Source organism: Panthera tigris, chromosome D1, assembly GCF_018350195.1.
Source record: "Panthera tigris isolate Pti1 chromosome D1, P.tigris_Pti1_mat1.1, whole genome shotgun sequence".
Taxonomy (NCBI): Eukaryota; Metazoa; Chordata; class Mammalia; order Carnivora; family Felidae; genus Panthera; species Panthera tigris.
In genome coordinates, this window is record NC_056669.1 from 48,214,753 (window position 1) to 48,238,098 (window position 23,346).

Below are 23,346 nucleotides of genomic sequence, written 5' to 3' on the forward strand. Positions count from 1 at the left end.
TTCTTTATCCATTCATCAGTTGATGGACATTTAGGCTCTTTCCATAATTTGGCTATTGTTGAGAATGCTGCTATAAACATTGGGGTACAAGTGCCCCTATGCATCAGTACTCCTGTATCCCTTGGGTAAATACCTAGCAGTGCTATTGCTGGGTCATAGGGTAGGTCTATTTTTAATATTTTGAGGAACCTTCACACTGTTTTCCAGAGTGGCTGCACAAATTTGCATTCCCACCAACAGTGCAAGAGGGTTCCCATTTCTCCACATCCTCTCCAGCATCTATAGTCACAGGTGTGCTCTCTCTCTGTCTCTCTCAATATACATACATACATATACATACATATATATACATATACATACATGTATATACATATATGTATATATACATATACATATATGTATATACATGTATGTATATATACATATATATACATATATACATACATATATATGTATATATACATATATATATACACATATATACATACATACAGTGCTTAAGAATAAGGGAACTGATCATTGGGAAACAAATAACCCAGTGATCAATTCCCTTATTCTTAAGCACTGTGCTGGCAGTTTAGATCAGTTAATATACATATATGTATGTATATTGAGAGAGACAGAGAGCACACATGTGCATTTATAAGTAAAGGGGGAGAAAGAGAGAGAGAGAGAGAGAGAGAGAGAGAGAGAGAGAGAGAGAGAATCCCAAGGAAGCTCCATGGACAGCACAGATCCCAATGTGGAGCTTGATTTCACAAACCATAAGATCATGACCTGAGCTGAAATCAAGAGTCAGATGCTTAATGGACTGAGCCACCCAGGTGCCCCTACATATAATATTTTTTAATAAAGACACAGTGAGTTCTCTAAACAGTCACAGCCTTTAAACAAAGCCAGAAAATAGAGTTCTTTATATTTTTCTGTGTATACAAAAGGTGACAGATGTACCTCTGACATAATTGAATGTATCAGGCCCTTATGGTAGACCCTATCTATAGTTATCTCCTTGTTTTAGATTATCATTCTTACATTTTTCAGAAGTATATCTGTTAACATGAAATCCTGTTTATATAACAAAAACACGACATGAGCATAAACATATTTTATCTCACATAAAAGAAATCCAGGGTAGGAAGTCCAGAAGTGGTAGGTTTTTGCTCGTTATCATCAGTGAGTGACACAGTGACCATTATGCTCCACTGTCTATGTTGTTTCTTTTTATCCTCAGGTTGCTTCATGGTCCAAGATGACCATTGACGCTCCAGCTATTATATTTAGGCTCTAGGTCAGTAGAGGGAGGAAATGGGAAAGAGCAAAATCACAGGGGTCCTAGCTAAGTCAGCTCCCCTTTAGGCAGCCATCAGCAGAATCCCACACAACACTTCTGCTCCAGTTACCTTGGGCTGAACATTTTCCCTGGGCCACATTTATTTACAAGGAAGGCTGAGAAATAAAGTTTTACTACAGGAAAAGTGACTAGTGGAAAATTGGCTTTCACTTAATAAGAAAAAAAAAGAGTAAATGGATGTTTGGGAGACAATCCAGCCATCTCTGCCACAGCAACTCTTATTGTAGAGTGGAAAATTTGGAGAGTGTCAGGTCTTCTTGTGCTAACTTACACAGAATAATTCCCAGAGAGCTCATACACTCCTCCTCCTATCTTATTTAATTGATATTTATGCATTTTATTAATACAAAGTCTTTTCAAGATGAGGTTTTGTGTGGATAACCACATTTCTGGTTCAGACAAAACTGTGATCTCTCAAGCCAATTTTCTTTTTTTTTTTTATGTTTATTATTTTTGGGACAGACAGAGACAAAGCACAAGCAGGGAAGGGCAGAGAGAGAGAGAGGGAGACACAGAATCCGAAAAAGGCCCCAGGTTCCAAGCTGTCAACACAGAGCGCTACAGGGGCTCGAACTCACAAGCAGTGAAATCATTACCTAAGCTGAAAATGGAGCCATCCAGGGGCCCTCAAACCAATTTTCTTTATCTGACTGGCATCATGGGTCTCTCTGTTTCTAAAACCATCAGAAACATACATAAATCTTCATAAAGCTGAGCATATTAACAAAGCAAAACAGATCCTTCTCAAAATTCAAGAACAGTATCAGATCTGTTTTAAAATGCATATTTCAGTGGATAAGTATCTTTCCTTTTACAGCACTTCACATAATGTAAATTACTTATAAAAACTGATAAAAAAAAACCCACTTTTTAAGAATGATCTTGCAGCTGCTTTTTTTAAAGTGCTGGTGTTTGTCATTGTGAATAGTGTGAACTCTATATAATTGATAAACAGAAATTGACAAACTAGGTTTTTCTGAAAATGGAACACTTGCCTGAACAAGAATACATACTAGCTTCCGTAAATGTAATTTTATTAGTCACTGGGATAGAACAAGCCAACTTCATTATAAAGCACCTGATGTTACCACTGGGATATAGTTATTCTGAATGACAAAATAAGCTTCTGGATTACTCCTGTCCACTCCTCAGCCCTTCTACAGGTCAAGGCATCTCCTGTATGTCATGGAAGGCATTGTGTTAGGGAAGAAATTAATTCTCTAGATAGTACATCTAAGCCATGACTGGCCCACAGTAATGCTATAAATTAGGTAAAGTTTGTTCTTAATGCTTTGCTTGTCCTCTTTTCTCCCCTGTTCTGTTCAGGAAGTATTGACTTGGCAACTATAAGATATTAGGGAACAGTTTGAGGTCTGGATCTACAGAAACACGGACTGTGCCTTCGCTGAGTTCACCACATACACTTCCCATACCTTTGCTCAGGGATAGGGCCACCACTTGTTGTCTCTGATGTCTCATGGCCCCAACGGGCTACTCTCTCCTTCACCTGGGTCTGGCCCTGTGGACATTGCCCTGTTTCCTATCCTGCTCCTTACCTTCCCACTCAGACTTCTGGATAGTTCTTCCATTTACATTTGGATCTTTTAATTCTTACCTTAAATGGAAGATATTGGTGACAATATCAGACCATGTGTGAGAGTGTGGTATAGGGACGCCTGAGTGGCTCAGTTAGTTGAGTATCTAACCCTTGATTGGCTCATGTCATGGGCTCACATCATGATCTCCTGGTTTTGTGGCTTTGAGCCCCATGTTGGGCTCCACACTGACACTGTGGAGCCTGCTTGGGATTCTCTCTCTCTCCCTCTCTCTGCCCCTCCTGCACTAATACTGTCGTCTCTCTCAAATAAATAAACTTAAACAAATATTTTAAAAAGAGTGGAGTATGGAGTTATCAGATTTTTTTTTTTTAATAACCAAGCACTTTGTAGTACATGCATGTTTGGCTAAAGTTATAGCTGAAATTTATCTGATTTTACTATGCATGTTTGTAACAACTAAAAGATGTTCCAATTTTAGATAATGTTTTAGTGTCCCTAGATTAATTCATTTAGTAGAGATTTTACCAAAGTGATTATCCTTTTGGTAGAAAACTCTGAAATTGTTGGGGGCAATTTATGAATAAATATATAGAGGAATCACTGAGATCATGTAAGCAGTTAGATTTCTAGGTAAAGCCAAGCTCCACACCCCCCAAAACTGCAATATAAGTATGCCAAGTTTTGTCAGTTTATTCATTTGTATATGAATACAAGAAATATTTATGAAATGTGGACTGACTCTATTTTAAGTGGTTGACAAAATAAATGTAGCCTCCATTCTCATAAAATTTAGTGTAGTGAGAGTGATAATAATAAATGCAACAAACAAGATTAGTTCATGCTCAGAAAAAATATTATGAAGTATGAACAGGGTGCCGTGACAAATAACAGAATATCCTGACCAACGGGTTCAGGAAGGTCTCTATAAGTTTACAATTAGGATGAGACCCAAGTTTTAAAAGGAGCCATGTTAGAGAATCCCAAAGTTTGTTATTTCAGACTGCATTATCCAAAACGGTATGGCATTTATAAATTGGCTTTGACTCCATTGACGTATCTGGCATATGAACTTTCATCATGCCCAATGTCAGCCAAAGTTTTGATTTCTAAGCAGAGATACTGTTTCTTAAAAATACTTTTTCTCCAAGGCTAACAAAACCTAAGGCTCTATCTGGGGTGTTCCTTTTTGCATATGGCGAAATGCTGCTAACTGCACAGTTGTTCGGTGCGTGTGCTAACCGTGCATCTCTTTCTCTTCCTCTTGTATTACCAGGCCTCCGGAACCTGTTTACAGCACTGTGAACAAACTGTGTGATAAGCCTACTTCTCCCAGGCACTATTCCCCTGTTGAGTGTGACAAAAGCTTCCTTCTCTCAGCTCCCTACCCCCACTACCACCTAGGCCTGCTCCCTGACTCTGAGATGACCAGGTACTGCATGCGCTTCCTCACTTCATCTTCTCGAATTGCATGTGCTTCCACAAGGATGAATGGGTAGAATCCACCTCTGCTCACTTCTCTTGCACGTGACATCTTCCTCGGTGGAGAGATGTTCTGCTCCTTTGGTGCAATGGGAGAAATTAAGAACATTGCCTTTTTTCCCCCCCTGGTGTGATCACAGAGCACTCAGACATGATCACATGATATTCCAAATGTTCTTGGTTCCCATGCATTTTTAAAAAGGTATTAACTATATTTTTCCAGAAGAATTAATTTTGGAATTTAATTAGTTCTATTTTCCTCATACAGAAGCATAAAAGAGCATGTACACAGTGCTTTTTTAATAATGCTTAATAAGCACTTACTATGCTCCAGGCATAACAAAGCCTAAGAAGTAGGTACTGTTATTGCCATTTAATATTTTAACAAAAATATTAAATTAATACCACTACTCAGTTGCCTCCTTAAGGCATTAAACATCTTGCCCCAAACTACAGAATTAGCTGGTTCTATCTAACCACAAAGAATTTTAACCTTTATGGTATGTTACAGTAGGTATTTACCACATTCTCTTTATTTAGTTACTACCATTTTATATAAGAAAACAAAAGTTTAAAGAAGTTAACTCGTTGCCCTCAGTATGATTTTGCAAATAAATGCTGAGTTCAGATTTGACTTAGAATGTTTTGAGTCTTTCCACAACTTTGTAAACAAACCATCCTAAGTCTAAAGGTGGAGTATGAGTCTGCATCAGTATTCTAAAGTATATGTATCCTAAATAAGAAAACCTCATCTTTACACAATTGTCAAATTCCCAGAGAGAGGACAATAATAAAAGGAGAATCTGGTGTTCCATAAGGTACTTCCAATTCTGTTTAAATCAGGAGATCTCAATCATGATGTTCCTACATATAATGAGGTGCTTATCTACTTATGTTCTCAGAATACCTTTATATGTCTTCATAATACAATTAGGACTGTGAAAATATGCATTTTGGAGTAATTCAAAGTGCAAATGGATAGGTCAAGAGGGTCTCCTTAGAACATCATCTCTGGTTTTTTGTTTTTTGTTTTTTTCCAAAGAAAGTTAAAAGTCAATTATTGGTCTTTCTAGAGCAGTTAAATAACAAATTTAATTATACATAACATCTCTAGACATACATGAGAAAACATTTTTGGCTACATAATCAGCTAGGGCATTTTCACTAATTTGTAACAATTAAAGCCTAACAGCATTTAAAAATGCTTTATAAATATTAATTAAATCTTCTTATATTTTTAACAAATTATAAACACTACTTCTTGATACATTGAACCAGACAATTTTGATACAAAGAGGGCCAAGATACTATAGCCATAGGGAAGTGAGAAGGTACGCACGCACACACACCTACAATAATGACTTCCTGGTATTTAGGCATCTGTAATCAGCTGTGCAAAGTCTGCTACCACTTACTGAGCTCTCCTCTGTGCCAGGCATTTTGTTAAGTACTTCTTAAGATTTATTTCTTGTAACCCTGATAGTCATCTTATGAGACAGATGTTATCAATATCTTCATTTTACAAGTAGGGAAATCGAGGCTTGGAAATCACCTGACATGCCCCAGATCATCTAGGACCAAGTGGCAGGGCTGGGATTCAAACCCAGGGGTTCATTAGCACCTGCATCAGCATAGGCCTGATGGCAGAGACATTGTTGCTTGCTGGAAAAATTCTCCACCCATTTAACTTTTTCTCTCCTGTCTCTATTTTTATCCTGCCTTCTCATCTCCCTTCTGACTCAGTGTCAGTGGATCTTTTTTTTTTAATCCATGCTTTTTTTTTTGATAACCCTAAAAGTTGCATTTCTTGCATCCTACTGGAAATTTTGATGCATCCCTCTCTTAAAACTCACCAATAAGCAAATTGCAGAATCCACCTTTTATGTAGATCTACCAGATATAATTCTTGTTCAGTTTACTTTCTGTAATTTATATTATGAAGACTATGGGGTTTCTTTTTGTGTTTTTCCCAAATTGAGATAAATTATGGTATAATGTGGAATATGTCTTTTTCAAATTACATACCTGCAGTAATCCTATATACCAGTCTCCAACCCTCACCCTCCATCACCCCACTGGGAATTCTATTTTCTAGTCTAATTCTGTCCCCTTCTTTTTCCTCTTCCTTCTTTTTTCTTCCATAGTTTATCCTTCATTTAAAAAAGAAGTCACACGCATTTACATATATAATCATCTACATATATATACATATATGCACCCATTTTAGTGGCATTGTCATCAATACACTGACACTGAAATTCTTGACTTCACCCCACTTTGCTCCCCTTTCACACTTGCCCAGCTCAGCAAATGGCACATTTACCCATCTCATTATTCAAGCCAAAACTTGAGATTCATACCTAAACCTTTTCTCCCTCTCACCCACCAATCTGTCTTCAAGTCCTATTGATTCTACCTCCAAATGTATCTCCAGTCTATTCACATTCCTCTATGTCTATTTCCACCACTTGAACCCAAGCCTCTATTATCTCCCACCTACATACAATAAATAGCCTCCTAATTGGTCTCACCATTGCTGCTGTTGTCCTCCTGATTTATGCTCAGTGCAGCCCAGGTAATCTGTTAAAAATACAGATCACATCTCTTTCTCTTCTTTTGCATTAGTCTAAAATGCAAAGTCACTAATACAGCATCCAAGCTCTGCATGACCTAGCCCTTGCCTGCCTCTTAAACATCTCATTTCACTCTTCCCTTTGCTGATCACACTATTCACATTCACAAAATGCACTAAATCTCTTTTTATTTCAAGTGCTTCACAAATGCTCTTTCCCCAAACTGAAAAGCTCTTCTTACACTTTGCCTTGTTAACTTCTGGTCATCTTAGATGGAAGCTTCAATTGCACTTCCTCAGAGAAGCTCCCTGAAAGAGAAAATCTGGTCCCTATTATATTGTCTTCCTTTTTTTTTTATTCATAAGACTCAAGCAATTTATAATTATACATTTATTTGTATGATTTTAAAACCAAACTCCCATCTCACACTCTGTGCTGCAAGCTCACTGAGTTGAATTATGTCTGTTTTGTGCACTGCTATCCCCCTAACACTTAGCACAGTGTCTGGCACAGCAGCAGCTCCAAGCTATCGAGCAACTAAATAAACATGGAAACAAGATCTGCAGACAAGCAGACAGATCCCTGTTTTGGGAACACATCATGGTTAAAGCTGTGCTTTACTCAGGTCTTACTGGATACATAAAACAACCCCAGAAGTGAATGAATCTATGCATGGGCACAAATAAGAGCAGAGTAGAGCTCACTTTGTGTGAGCACTTTCATCTTAAATTATCTCAATGGTCAGTATATTATTAATGCATTAGGTAACTGTTCTTCTTGAAAACTGAGTAATTCCTTTCAGAGATTATAGACTTCCTCTGCAATAGAAAACACCACTCTGAGCACATGTTTCTTGAAATGCAGCCTTTAATTCAAGGGAAAAGTTCAAGGATTCTAGTTCCATTTATGACACCATCGCTTGCTTTTTCCTCTGTGACCTTAATAATCTGTAGAATCTCAGAGGTACATGAATACTTAGAATTAGATAGACAAGCTCTTATTCAACTCTATAATGATAAGGAACTCAAACCACTATCTTCATGAATGTATATCTTCTCTACGTAGATTAGAATGTATGTTACTATCATAGATTAGAATGTGAGCTAGCCCTGTGGAAGTTAGCATGTGAAACCACCCTTATTATGTGCACCAGCTTAATCCCTAATCAGCATTCAGAAGAATAGAGGCCAGTCAGCAGAAGCACGGGGAGCCAATCCTCTCTATTCTGTGCATTTCAATAAGAAAACCCAAATTTTCAGCACTTTGATTTGATAGCAAACATCCAGGAATGAATTAATTGTATACACAATTACTTCTGTAACATCATATAAAAGAAGACAGAGAAGTTGAAAAGGAAAAGTCTATAAACAACTTGGCAAAGTGTCAGCTCCTAAGGCTGCAGATTATATTTAGAGTAATTGACTTTTCAGACCTTATGAAAGCAAGAAACAGCCAGAGCCTGGAATCAAACTAAAATTTGGAGCTCTATGAAACACAAATGGGATTGCTGTGGGGCTTCTGCTTATCCAGTACATCTTTCTCTTAAAAAAAAAAGTTTTTGATGTTGTAATTGGTTTTTCTACTTGGGAGAATGGTAAATTATTCAGCTTTTGATATTCTTAGGGCAAGGAGAATACTATTTTTGTTTTCTCAATACATATGGCACATTTTCATTTGTCCTTTCACACAGGTGGTCCTAATTATTGTTGTTTTGTAGTTGATATACAGATACTGAGATAGAACAGATGAAGACTAAAGTATATTGGCAGATTTGGGGTAGGAAGTGGACTCTGAGATATTATGTGATCATAACACATCTTCACTCATTGAAGATTATATATTCATGGGATTTCTACTAGGTTCCAGGCATTATCCTGGATGCTGGGGACTCAAAGGTGAATAAGATACCATCCATCCTTTTCCTCAAACAGTTCAAAGACATGTAAATGAAGAAGTCATTGCTGTGCATTATGATGTATATAGGCTAAAGGCTCTCAGTTTCTGTAGTGTTCCTAATCTTAAAGTAACTAAAATCAGACTAGAGTAAGAGGTAGTGATAGAACAAGCATGAGCTTACACTGTCCCTTCTGCACAAGGTACACATACACACAGAAATGTTCTCCACTCATACCTTGTTTTATCAATTCCTGATATTTGTAAGAAGCTATTTATGGGAAACTTACCATTACCTTCTCAGCGGTCCATTTGCAAATCTAGCTTATAACTATTTTCTACAGAGCTTGGAATGCAGGTATAAGTCACTCCCTTTGTAGAAAAAGTTGGCAGCCGCAAGCCATTCCCAGCCTTGGAACATAGAGCAGTATCTTTGTCTCTCAAGACCTCAGCCATATGTTATGGTGGCCTGTCTTTGGCAAGCTTTCTCTCCTTGCAAAATCATAGAAAATTTATGTGGGCCTTTAATCTTTTAACTGTCTCGAAGTCTGTAAATCCAAAATCAGATATAACTTCTAGATATAATAATGCTATAATAGAATACATGAGTCTCTAAAGGTAAAAAGGGTAGGAACTATCTAACTTTGGCTCTGATTTTCTTAAAGTCTTCGGAAAGATACTGAGCTCCTCAGTCAGCGAGGGAAGAAGTGTGTTCAAAGTAGAAGTGCAGCCCAGAGTTAAGCCCCACAGTGTATAAAAGTACACTGCACTTTGGGACTCATGGTGTTACCATGTGGCTGAGGGCTGTTGGATGGGTGATGAAGTTTTACAGTTCACAGGCTGCTGCAGTTTGTAGAGGACCTTACTTGCCAAGCTGCAGATTTTTGACTTTATCCTGCAAGCAGTGAGGAGCTGGTTGAAGAGACTTAAAACTGAGCAAGGACATAATTTGATTTGTGTTTTTAGAAAAATCACTCAGTCAGCTGTGTCTGAAGGCAGTGAGATTAGTTAGCATATCCACCACAGTTGAAATCATGAAGAACTAACCTGAATCTGTAGAGAGAAACGTAAATGGATTCAGAATTATTTAACAAATGAAATAGGTGGTACTTAGTGATTGACTGTTGCAAGGGCAAGAATTTTCTGGCTTGGGTTATTCACTAGCTGATTATATCACCTCTTTTCAGACAGTGAGCACTCTTGTGCTCAATAAATGTATTTTTTTCACAATAAATGTATTTAAACGTAAAACTCTGTGGAAAGAAACTCAATGGAAGGAAAGGAAGGCAACATATTCGAGAAGGTCTCTTCTCTGTAGAAGGAAACTCAATGGAAGGAAAGGGGGGCAAAATATTCTAGAAGGTCTCTTCTTTGAGGTGGTGGCAACCTGATGGCATTGGGGAGCTGGGGAAATATGTCCAGACTGTCTAGGTTTGAGGCCTTCCTTTGGCCATACTAGTCACTTGGATGTAGCTAACCCCTTCATCTTTCTCAGAACCCCATTTCACTCATCAGAAAGGGGAGGATAATTCTATCTGTGCTGTTCTCATCATAGGATTATTGTAAGGATCAAGGTAAATGGAGCAAGTGAATTTTCATCGAGGCACTATCTACATTAGTCATTATTAATTGTTTCCATATGCTCATTCTGTTTTCAAGCCTTTTGCTCATCTATATTTATGTTTAGTGCTATCACAATGAGGTGAAAAATATTTGTTGGCATAGGTAAATCCCCTGAGACCATAAGAAAGCTGTTGATGCTGATTTTATCACTCTTAGCAGCAATCCTTCTTGTTACCATAGGCAAAGTCACATATTTTTCCTTTTATTAATACATGTATAGGCTCCCTGTAAAATGTGGCATATGTCTAAAGCTATATGTGACTTCATGCTTCTATGAGATAATTTTCCTTTTTATCTACTCAGGTAGCAGTATCTATCCTGCATGTGCCTTTTCAGGAATATAGACAAAATAACCCTCTCTGAAACAGATTAGTAGCTAGACACTTTACAGATATACCTTATTGTTTCTTTTTTTTTTTTTAATTTTTTACATTTATTTATTTTTGAGAAACAGAGTGAGACAAAGCGTGAGTGGGGGAGGGGCAGAGAGAGAAGGAGACACAGAATCCGTAGCAGGCTCCAGGCTCTGAGCAAGCAGTCAGCACAGAGCCTGATGCTGGGCTCGAACCCACAAATGGTGAGATCATGACCTGAGGCGAAGTCAGATGCTCAACCGCCTGAGCCACCCAGGCACCCCATCTCATTGTTTCTAAGAACCCCAACAATCTTGCAGAGTGTGGGTTTTGATCTAGTTCGAGGAGGGGCCAGGATTCTAACCAGGGCACACCCACACCCAAATTTACGCTCCCGCGGAGGCTTACTCCCTCTCTCACATGCACACTGTGGCTTCACACTCGGTCCTCCACATTGCCTATGCACTCCACCACCAATCTGCAGATCCTGAAAGAGAATTGAATGAGCAAAACCTTAAGAGACTCTTAAATACTGAGAACAAACTGAGGGTTGATGTAGTAGTGGGGGAGTGAGTGATGGGCATCGAGGAGGGCACCTGTTGGAATGAGTACTGGGTGTTGTATGGAAACCAATTTGACAATAAATTATATACATATATATACATATATACATATATATATATATGTGTGTGTGTGTGTCTGTGTGTGTGTGTGTATATATATATATATATATATACACACACAGACACATATATATACATATATGCAAAAATTAAAAAAATAAAAATTTTTATGCAAAAAAAATTTAATCTGGGAAATAGCACCATAAAAAAAAAAGACACTTAACAAATCATTGACCTTCTTATGCCCTTAAAAGGCTGATATAATCTTAAAGAATTCTTAACTTCATTTTTAATTAAAACCTGGAGAGGAAACCCTCTGGGGCATGGCTCATAAGGCACAGCCCCTTCCCGGTTTATGCAGCAGCTTCTTCAAAGGCCTCCACTGCCTTTTTGAAGTAGGTGATCACTAAGTCCAATTTGAATTAAGGAAAATAAGGGGAGATTAATTGACTCCCACAAAGTTACAGAGGCTGCTGTTCCCACATTTCATGTTATAGCTTCTTCTTTCCACGAAGTGATATATGCATGGGTTCACACTGGAAAAAAGCACCCCTTGCTTTTAATTTAAAGCATTCTGTATGTAGATACATTTTTTAAAAACATGCTATTTATTGTCGCCCTTCACTCTTTTTTTTTCATTATTATTGTCAGGGAAGAGACGTTCTTTCATTAAGAATTCAAAAGAAAAGTTTTTAAAGTGCATTTAAAATTACATTATAAGTGTAAATGAGGGAGGAAAGCAGAGAACTCACCCTGTTCCAAAAGCTCTCATTTACTCTTCATAACACACCCGGTCGGTTGAGAGTAGGAGGATCAGAAGAGCTGGAAAATGAACCCAGATTGGTTTGATTCCAAAATTCCTATTCTATGATATTCAAATAACTCTGTATTGAAACAATCTAGTTGCTTTATAAAAAAAAAAAAAAGCCAGATTATTTATCTGAGATGCTGTGAATATTTCCCCTTAGTTTAAGTATGTATTTTTTGTGTTTGGGGAGCAGTCTTTATATTTTCTTTTGTAACCATTATGTTATTGAGTAGCAATAAGAGGTTGAAGAATACGCATAATTTCTAAAGCAATCCTCTCTGGAGGCAAAGTAGCTGTGAGAAAATGCTTTGCAAAATCACTATAGCAACAGATTATAGGAACTCAGAAAGAATCAAGAGAGTAACATTAAGCCTTAACACCCATGGCAGAGATGTTAATTAAAACCACTAACATGTAGTGAGTACTTTTATGTGCTAGACACTATTTCATATTTTTGTATGTACTAACTCATTTTATCTTCCCAACAGCCTATGAGGTAGGTGTGATTATTCCAATTTTATAGAAAAATTATGGTGCATATTTTGGCAAATGCAAACAGTGGGATGAGTTAGTTGCAACTAAGCACATCAGGACCTAACACTTAGAACGTTAATTTTATTAGATGAGATTTTTTGGTTTTTTCATTTACTTTTGCATTCCCTGTGCCAAAAATGGTTCGTGGCATGTATTATTAGTAGTAATAGTGGTGATGGTGATGATGATGATGATGGTGATGAAGAAAAAGAAGAAGAAGAAGAAGAAAATAGTCACTGTTATTTATATAATCTTATTACCTGCCGGGATGCACTTTATACACATTAGCCCATTAGTCCTCATGGCAATCCTGGAAGACATGTGTTGTTATCATCCCCATTCTGCAAGTCAAGAAATTTGGTCTAGAGAGATTGAGTGACCTAAGTTCACATAGATAGAATTTGAATTTAAGCAGGCTGGTACTAGAATCAGGGCTTTCAAAGGTAATCAATATTCACTGAATGTTGTTCTTATCACACATAACATTCCTCAAGTATTAAATTCTGTTTGAGAAAAAAGTACTCCTCATTTAACTGTAGTCAAATTTCAATATATTCTGTTTGAGAAATAAAAAAAGTACACCTCACTTAAATATAGTCAAAATCAGATAGACAGATAAGGTGATAGATAACTATATAGTTAAGAATGTGCACTGTAGAATTAGAGTGTTAGGGTTATCCTGCTTCCTTAACTCCCCAGTTGTATAAACTGGAGAAAATGACAACTACTCTGGGTTTTTGTATCCTCATCTATACAATAACAGTAATTGTAGTATCCATTTCATGGGGTTTCTGTAAGGATTTAATGAGGTTGCATGTAAAGTGCTAAAAGCAATGCCAAATAAATATAAACATTACCATTACCATTAACATTACCATTGCTAACATGTGTGTGTGTGTTAAACACATAGATATATTATGTGACCCTAAGTAGATACCTTAGGCTAAAAGGCGAATGAATTCTTATGAAGGGACTATTATAAAAAACTGTTCTCATTCATAGCCTGATGTTGAGTCCAGTAACTTGTAAAGGGAGATGAAATTTTAGGGTTGGCCCTATGGGAGGAAGGGCTGTGGAAGACTACTTATATTTATATAGAGATCTAAGTATTTTAGAATGCAGAATTTTGTTTTGATTAAGGGATCAAAATTTACCTCTCAGAGCAGAGAAAGTAAATCTTCCATTTCAACTCTTTAATTCAGTTTTGTAGACCTTAAGCTCATATGAAGTTTAAAGGATCTCTTGAACAGGGTTTTTTAAGTCAGCAGGGATGTGTGTTCCAAATTGAATACTAAAACCTAAAATCACTCTCTTCCGGAGAAAATGAATACATCAGAGGGTAAAGAGGATTTTTATGGTTTGCTTGAAAAGGGAGGAGGGTATACTAAGCCTCTCTAATCAAGGCAGAGCCTTTGTTCAAATGTCAAACCATAGGAGACTCTTAAAAACTGAGAATAAACTGAGGGTTGATGGGGGGTGGGAGGGAGGGGAAAGTGGGTGATGGGCATTGAGGAGGGCACCTGTTGGGATGAGCACTGGGTGTTGTATGGAAACCAATTTGATGATAAATTTCATATTTAAAAAAAAAGAGTTCGTGTAAAGCAAAATGTTAAAAAGTCTCCCCTTCTTCAGAAGAAAGGACAAAATGTTCCAGGACCCAAATGTGACATGATAAACAGAGTTCTGGTGAAATTTCAACCCTTGCTCCTTCCCGTGCCCAAGTGTTATAGTGAACAACCTGACCAACAGAAGGATTGGCCAAGGCTGAGGATGGGAATGGGGCTAAAAAAGGAGAATCTAATTTATCTTTGTTATTTCAGTCTCTCACAAATTCGTTCTAACGTTCTGCTTCCTTTCTTATGCCTCTGCCATAATTACAAGGATCTTGTTCTTTCCAACCTTTCTGTGTTCCAAATGAGGAAACTGTGACTCAGACCACAAATATGTATTAAGTGCCTATTATACAGTTGGTACTTGTGGGGATAGATAATCCAACATAGTTCAACCCTACTCTCAGATTTAGGGACCACTGGGCCCAGTGGGTTTCTTTTGTGGATATAACTGACAGCCACTGGTAATGTTAAAAAAAAAAAGCCTAGAAATTTATTATGGATTGCATTTTTCAAATGTATGTGAATTTTAGTTAGACTTGGACCTTATTTATTTTGGACCCATCCTTATTTCTCCTTTTATTTCATCCTTATTTCTCCAGTTACAGGTTTGTATTTATAGGTTTTCAGGCATTCACCTTTCTCAAGTGAAATCTGAAGGTCAAGTGACAGCTCAGATTTCCTTCCAGCTCTCCCCATTCTCACATGATAGGTTACTTGATAAGTTCTTACATCTTGCTATCACTGGAATCTGTGGTCCTTGTAAGGACGCCATAGGCTGCATTGGGTATGAGGGAAGGGGTTTTGTGACTGAAAAAAAAACAAGTCTCTGACTGGCTTCCCAACAGTATAAATGCCAGAATTGTGAGACTCTCCTCTCCTTCTTTGCAGTCTCTTGATGACTCATGAGTCATCCTGGACAACCATTTCCATACTTTTACAATACAGCCTCTTCCCACAGTTTCCCCTCAGAACTCCCATTACTCCTAAGCAATTTAGTCTCCTCACCTTTATCACTGTCTTCACCCTTCCGTTTCCACTGTTGTCCACATTGGCTCTTTCTGCCTAGGTCAGACTTGTAGCCACTGGGCAGTGTGTGGCAGGCACTGTTGCCATCCCTGTTTCGCCTCCTGTCATCCATAGCAGCTCTGTTCCTGTCCCAGTCAGATTCCCTGACCTGGTTTTCATATTGGAACCTTTTTTTCCGAGACCCTTGCAGCCCATAAAAACGACCTCTAATCCAGACTCTCCCCAGCAGAGACCCAAAAAGACAGACTTTTCTTGGTTGAGGAGCTTTAATATTCCATTTCTGGAACACCAAACTTTTTTTCAGAAGATGATCTACTTTTTAAAACCCCAAAGTTAAAAAAGTATAATAGGAGGGATGGGGTTAGTGACTGTGGGGAATCAGGATGGGGAGGGGGATGGATGCCTTCTCCAGTGATGCGTCAGGCATCTGCTAGCATCTAATTGTCCAAGGCTTCCTTAAACCTCTGGTCAAAGACCTCCTGTAAACCACAACTCTACATTACCAGTTGTCTTTCCTGAATCTCCATCTAGGCATATAGTGTTGGCTTCTTCTCTCCCTTGTTTCTAAACTACCTTTTAATGTATTTCATGTCCTTCAAAAACTGCTCAATGAGACCTCTCTTGTGGAGAACCAAGGGGTCCCCTCTGTTTCCCAGGGTCAACAAGTGGAAATCTACATATGTCCAAGACTCAGGCTCTTTCTAACCCCACATCTACCCTCTCAAGTTGTTGCGGTCTTCAGACCCTTCCTTTCTTCTTGCTACATCCAAAGTCAGCTACTAAATGAGGAGCTTGCAAGTGATCTTTAATTATTCTTCATGCACCTCCATCCCATGATGGCCGGGGGATTAATGAACCTCAAGAACATTCCAAGTCAATTCACACATGTCCTCTAGTAATAACTCTGTGTAACATGAAAACAAGGTGTCTCTCTGTGACTTCTTTTTGGGTAAGAACCATGTTGTGTATTGTCCATGTGACACAAGATCACTTAGTATACATTCATTGGAATGACGAATGGTGGGTGTTCACCTAGAACAATGACTCACATTTCAAAGGGGGAATTCACATATAGTGAAAGCTCTTCTGTAGGCTGAGGGCAATGCATGGAAGAGTTGGTAGTTGGAGAAGAACCTCTAGATCATATTTCACATTTATTGTCTCAGGAAAAGGTGATGCATGCAGTTTTTTTTTTCCCCTGAGATTTCTGAGTTAAGCCACAGCAACAGATTTTCTTTGTCCCACCTCTTGTGCACTGTACCAAGTATTGTCTACTTTTTGTTGAGGTCTGTTTCATTTGTACTCTACATATGTTGATTCCAGATGCTTTGGAGAGGCACATCATATGTGGATGCCTCAAACATGTCTTAGATGGGTTGGGTCATTGAAATGTGCACTGCTAGACTTTCATAAATGGGATCAAAGTCCATAGTAAGCAAACCTCTCAACAAGTCTGATTGACCCTGTGAAAGGTAATAAAACAAAAATCAATTCAACAAACTTAGAAGATGGAAAAGGCACAGATTAAGACTTGCAAAAGAACTTTATTTTCAGCACCAGTCACTCTGAAAGTTTGCTTAGCATGCTGAGTAAATGTCAGTGCTTGGCAAGGTGAGGGTAATCGCCATTCCCTTCCTCCAATATTCCTTATACTGATTCTAAAGAAAAAGAAATTGAAAGCAACACGTGTTATGAATAAACTCAAAGCTAATAGTATATCCTCACAGCCCTCGGTATCATTAAATCATAGAATGCTTTATTGAAGGAAAGGGTTAGAGAAGATTGCATCCAAATACTTAGTTTTTTGAGAAAATACATCCAGCAAAATTAAGAGACTTGCCCAAGGTCTCAGAGTCACACAAATACTTTGTAGTGGATCCAGGACTTTGATCAGAGACGTCAGGAGCCAGTGCTTTTTCTCCCCTGCCAGCGTGTAATTATAACACAGTCTTCCAGAATGTTTCAGGCTAAGAAATATTACATATCATATACCAAGCCTAGAAGGAAACAGAACTGTAACTTCACGATAACAGTATTTACCATGGGGCAGTATGATTGGAATGAGGAAAGAAATTTGTTGCCTTTTACTTCATACAACTCTAAATTGTTTTTATTGTTTATAATCATTTTTAAATTTTGTCAGTAAAAAACTAAATTTAAGAATCCACCATTCAGAGTTAGCAGTTCTGCTGCTAGGTGTAAACCCAAGAGAAATGAAAACATATGTCTACAAAAAACTTGTAAACAATGTTCATAACAGCATTATTCATAATAACCAGAAGGTGGAAACAATCCAAATGGAGAAGTAGCCTGTGATATATCCATACACCAGAATTTTATTCAACCAGAAAAAAGAATGAAGTACTAGGGTGCCTGAATAGCTCAGTCAGCTAAGCATCTGACTTCGGCTCAGTTCATGATCTCACGGTTTGTGAGTTCAAGCCCCACATTGGGCTCTGTGCTGACAGCTCAGAGCCTGGAGCCTGCTTCAGATTCTCTCTGCCCTTCCCCCACACATGCTCTGTCTCTCTCTCAAAACTAAACATTAAAAATTTTAAACAAAAAGAATGAAGTACTGACATATGCTATAGCATGGATGAACCTTGAAGACATGTAAAATGAAAAAAGCCAATCACAGAGGACCACACATTCTGTGATTCCATTTATATAAAGTGACCACAATGGGCTCACCTACAGAATCAGAAAGTAGATTAGTGGTTGTGTGGAGCTGGATGGGGAGCAGCAGGAACTGAGTGCCTGATACAGGTATGGAATTCCTTTTGGAAGTTAAATGTTTTAAGGGGTACCTGGGTAGCTCAGTCAGTTAAGTGTCTGACTCGATTTCAGCTCAGGTCATGATCTTATTATGGTTTGTGAGATCGAGCCCTGTGTTGGACTCGGCGCTGACAGGAGGAATCTGCTTGGGATTCTCTCTCTTCCTCTCTCTCTGCCCCTCCCATGCTCTCTCTTTCTTCTCTCTCAAAATAAATAAATAAACATTAAGTTTTTTTAATTTAATTAGATTGTAATGATGGTTGCACAACTCTATTAATATACCAAAATCTGAACGATTCACTTTAACGGGTAAATTTATGGTATGTGAATTATATCTCAATAATGCTGTCAAAATTCCCATTTAAAAGTTAAAAAATTTATATAGCAACATGAAACTAAGATTATGTCCTTATGACATCAAATATTCAGACAAAAATAACAGAAAGCACACTTAAAAATTTAGGTGGTTTTCCTACCCTGTGACAGATAACTCAGTATTTATCCAGAGGATTTTTAGAGGTCTTTAGACTTTTCACATTTTTTAAAGTTTTTTTTTCTGAAGTTTATTCATTTTTGAGAGAGAGATAGAGACAAGAGCATGAGCAGGAAGGACAGAGAGAGAGAGGGAGACACAGAATCCAAAGCAGGCTCCAGGCTTCGAGATGTCAGCACAGAGCCCGACGTGGGCTCGAACTCATGAACTGCAAAATCATGACCTGAGCTGAAGTCAGGCACTTAACCAACTGAGCCACCAAGGCACCTCTAGACTTTTCACGTTTTTAAGGGGCTATAGCTCTTATTTACTAAGTACGAACTTTGTGTGTTAGGTGTTCTATAAGCATAATCACTAATACTCAAAATAAATCTGCAAAGAAAGTATTTTTATCCCTACTTTACTGATGAAACTAATAGCTAGCAGAGCTGACATCTGAACCCAGTTCCATATGCTTTTACTAGACCTCAGCCCTCATCCCATTGTACAAAAACAAAAAACAAAAAACAATCCTTAAAACTCTCCTTCCCAACTAGAGGAATTGTCTACACTCTGTTTTCCTTTCATCCACTAACCCTCTGAGCTCTGTAGCCAAGTGTCACCCTAGACCTCCACTGAAATTATTTTCACCAACATCACTAAAACTGTTTCTAAATCCAATGGAAACTTCTTAGTCCTTATCATGTTGTATCTTCTGTACACTTTCTCTATTACTTGCTTCTTCATGGAAGCTTTTTTTATTATTATTAACTTCTATAATTCCACTTCCAGACTTGTGATTCTTCTTACATTTCCAACTTTCTCTCATCCCTGTCCTTAGACATCATCTCTTCTCCTCACCACTTATTTGTCCATTCCACCAGCAATGCCTTCTCTTTCGATTCAGTATACCCTTCCTGACACAATACTTTCATGTCCACAGATGGGGTTCCCAATACGTGCTTGTTTCTCCCATCTCTGTATCTGCAGCCAGATCTTTCATTGATTCCATCCTCATCCATCTCTATACCTACTAGACATGTATCCTCAAATGCCCTAAGACACCTCAAAAATCACTTATCATCTTTATTTTTAGATTGTTGTCTGTGGTTATATCCACTGTATAATGACTATTAATAATCTGGAGTAGTAGTTAAGAGCATGTGCTTAGGTTCAAATTCTGGCTCTACTCCTCACTAGCTATGTGATCTCTCTATGCCTTAGTTTTTGGATCTGTAACAAGAAGATAATAAAAGTATTTATCTCACAGAGTTGTTATGAGGGATTAATGAGCTTATACATGAAAAGTGCCTGCCAAGTAATAAACTCAGTACTTAATGGTTCTAGCACCAAGACATTTTCCTAGATTCCTCCTACTGCTTTACCGTAAGTTGATCTCTAAGTGTCCTATCAATATATCTTTAATTCTTGAATGATTTATACCTTGAATTCTTGAATAATTGCTCCACAGTCTTTCCCTGTTGCCTCCACTCAAGATCCATCTAGAATCATTGCTCATCTGAATTACCAGCTAGCCTCCACCACAAGCTGTCTGTACTTTTGAGCTATTCACCACACTGTAGCCCATGTGGAGCCTTCTATACTACACATCTGATTTTGTCCCTGCCCTGACTAATCCTCTCACATGCCTGCCTTTCATTCAGATCCACTCCTTTTGCCATTCCCAAAAGAAAAAAAATATATATATAATAGTGTCTCCATATCTTCAGGTCCTGACTCATGTTTCTCCCATTCTTAAACTCCTTCTCTCTAAACAAGCACATGTAGTGTTCACCTCGACATCTCAGTGCCAGCCACCACTCATAGATCTCTTGACCTGGGGAACTACAAGCCCAGAAAACACATCCTGTGTGGTACCACTGGAAGCCTCTTTTTGATGCTCTCAGCCTGGGTAGCGGAGTCCTCCTCCATCTTTCTAAAGCTATAGAATTCAGTCTAAATTATTACTGTTAGGACTATTTGATTTCCTTGTCTGTCTTATCAGCTGTACTGAGCCTCTTGAGTTCAGGCACCATGTGTTAATTATTTCCAGTATTCTTGGTGTCCAGAAATATACCTAACAAGTATTAACTCTTGATTTAAAAAAAAAGACAATAAAAATTATTTAAATCATTATGAATTTATGTATCTGATAAATATTTACAGAGCCCTATATTTAATGAGCCTGTGATAGGCTTTGTGCTGTTCATTGGGAATATAAAGATAAATTAGACATAGCCCTTTCCCAAAAGGGATTCAATCTTACAGAAGAGCCCACAGCAGACAGGAAAACAATAGAATCTCATACAGTAGGTGCTGCAGAGGGCACAGGGTATTAATAATGGGATCAATTATTACATTTAATTTGAAATGAAATAGGTCTTTCTTGAATATAATTAGAGCCCTCTTTGCCTTATTCTTTCCACTACTTAAATTGCTTTGTTAAGCTGTTTCCTAACCATTGATAAAGCTATAGACATACAATAAAACATTCTCTTCTACACAATTCCAATACTTTTGGAAATTCTTGAAGTCAGAGTTTTCTCAAATTCAAGTCCATAGGCTGGTGCTGGTTCATCGTCTAATTTCTACTGGTCTGAAGCAAAATACAGGAAAAGGACTTTGCATTGTATACATATATCAGTATTAGATTGCCTTCTACCCTTCCTTGGGAAGAATCCTTCCTGAGAGTATGAACCTCCTCTAACTCTAGTGCTAAATATATTTTATTTTGTGAAACTATGGTGATAATAGATTATAGTTATTGTATTCTTATCCTTAACTTGAGAAACTTCCATGTGGGATTGTCTCCGGAATTGTGTATTTAAATCATTCCTGTCACCGTGTGCTCCTGGCACAGCAGTCACCCTCTTAAATCAGTTAGCACTCTTTTTGGTGTGCTTTTGTTTGCTGTCCCATCCACAGCCTTTAGTAGACTCTGTTTTCAAATATCTGGTTGGTTCCAACTTGCAGTTTTGACTGTGGACTCTCTCTTTCCAAAAGCCTTTGGGTCTAAGCTTTGCAGAATATAGGCCTGACACATTGAATGCCCAAACAAGATAGATCTTAAATAAGACAACTCAGTCATAAATTTGATCATAGAAATCATCAACAACATAACTTTAGGGGCTTCTGGGGGGCTTATTTGGTTAAGCGTCCTACTTCGGCTCAGGTCATGATCTCACAGTTTGTGAGTTTGAGACCCATGTCAGGTTCTGCACTGACAGCTTGGAGCTGGAGCCTGCTTTGGATTTCCTGTCTCCCTCTCTGTCTGCCTCTAACCTATTCACTCTCTCTCAAACATAAATAAATAAATAAATAAATAAATAAATAAATAAATAAATGTTAAACAATGTTACTCTAATGTACATTTTTGGGTTTTGGGATTTGTCGATAACTTTTCACATCTCTCAGTTTAACAAAGTAAAATTCATATATAGTTCAATGGCTTTTTTCTTTTTTCTTTTTTTAAGTATAGCTGTAGTGCTTTCATCTGCTGTCAGCAGCCCCACTCCAGCAAGTCACATTACATAAATGCAATGTATGATTGCTATTTTTGCTTTTATGCTTTGTTTGTGGCTGTTTTAATAATTCTTCTTTCTACTACTCTATACTGCTTATATTATAACCTTTGGGGTAGAAGTTAAAAAGTTCTCTATATAACTTTCAAAACACCAAGATAAGGAGACACACTGTATAATTGCACCATCCAAAGAAACCTTTTGCTTTTGACTTAGAGACAGGCAGAAAAAGTGTCATTTTGTTCCCTAAGGTTTTTTGCTCTAAATCGATCCCTCCATATTTTAGTTGATTCGTTACAAAATGCTAGCCTTATGAAAGAACTTTCTTTTGCAGCTTTGATTCTGTTAGGTAGAAAAGTCAAGTGACTTTATAGGTCTATATCATTAAATATCATGAGGCTAACATGTTAGAAAGTGCAGTGGAGAATTACAGTGGCAACAGAGGCCAGCAGTAACACATGGATAGGATAACTGTGCTGTAAAACCAGCATTCTTAAATGTCACGCATTAGCACTGTATATGCAGAGGAGCTGGTCTGAAATAGAAAGGAAAAATCCCACACGTTTAAAAAAAATGAAAGACCTTAGTTCACAAAAACATGCTCTTGAAGAGAAGATGATGAGGAGTAGAAAATTGTAGGTTTAACTTCTTAATTCTGCTAATATGAAGCTGTAACCTGGAGACAAAAATAACCATGGTGACAGCAATAATAACATAAGAGATTTCTTTTTCTCACACCAAGCCTGCATCTTTGTTTTGAATTCTCATTAACTGACTTCTCAAGTCAGGCAGCTCTCTCTAGTGTCACTTTCCTTCCCTAAACTGAGCTGCTTTCTCCATTCTCCTCTGATTTTTCCAATTCTATTATACCAAAATCTAGCCCAAGGATTTACTACTTCCATGGACCTTTCCCTGAAAACTCCCAGTGTGGCTTCCTACCTTCTCTGAAGTTATATCATGTTATCCCCCACTCTGGGTCAAGTTATCGCTTGAGTAAAGATTGTCTTGTGTTATTCACAAATCATTCACTTCTGTACTCTTGTCTCACTAACTGTATTGTAAACCTCTTGAATATAGAGGTCTTTGGTATTCATTTTTACCTGGTTCCTAAATCCTAGAAGAGTGGCAAACATAGTAGGGACT

General features: G+C 37.8%; 1 protein-coding gene across 2 annotated transcripts in view; it reads left to right on the forward strand.

Annotated features, from left to right (window-relative positions):
* Window positions 1-23,346, forward strand: part of LOC102972156 (disks large homolog 2) — a 768,935-nt gene that overhangs the window by 326,738 nt on the left and 418,851 nt on the right. The window contains exon 9 of one of the 2 annotated variants that reach the window (XM_007078972.3): window positions 4,184-4,339. The exons of the other annotated variant lie outside the window; for it this stretch is intronic. Coding sequence (XP_007079034.1) covers window positions 4,184-4,339 — 156 coding nt within the window. The remainder of the gene's footprint in view (window positions 1-4,183; window positions 4,340-23,346) is intronic. 2 annotated transcript variants of the gene reach the window in all.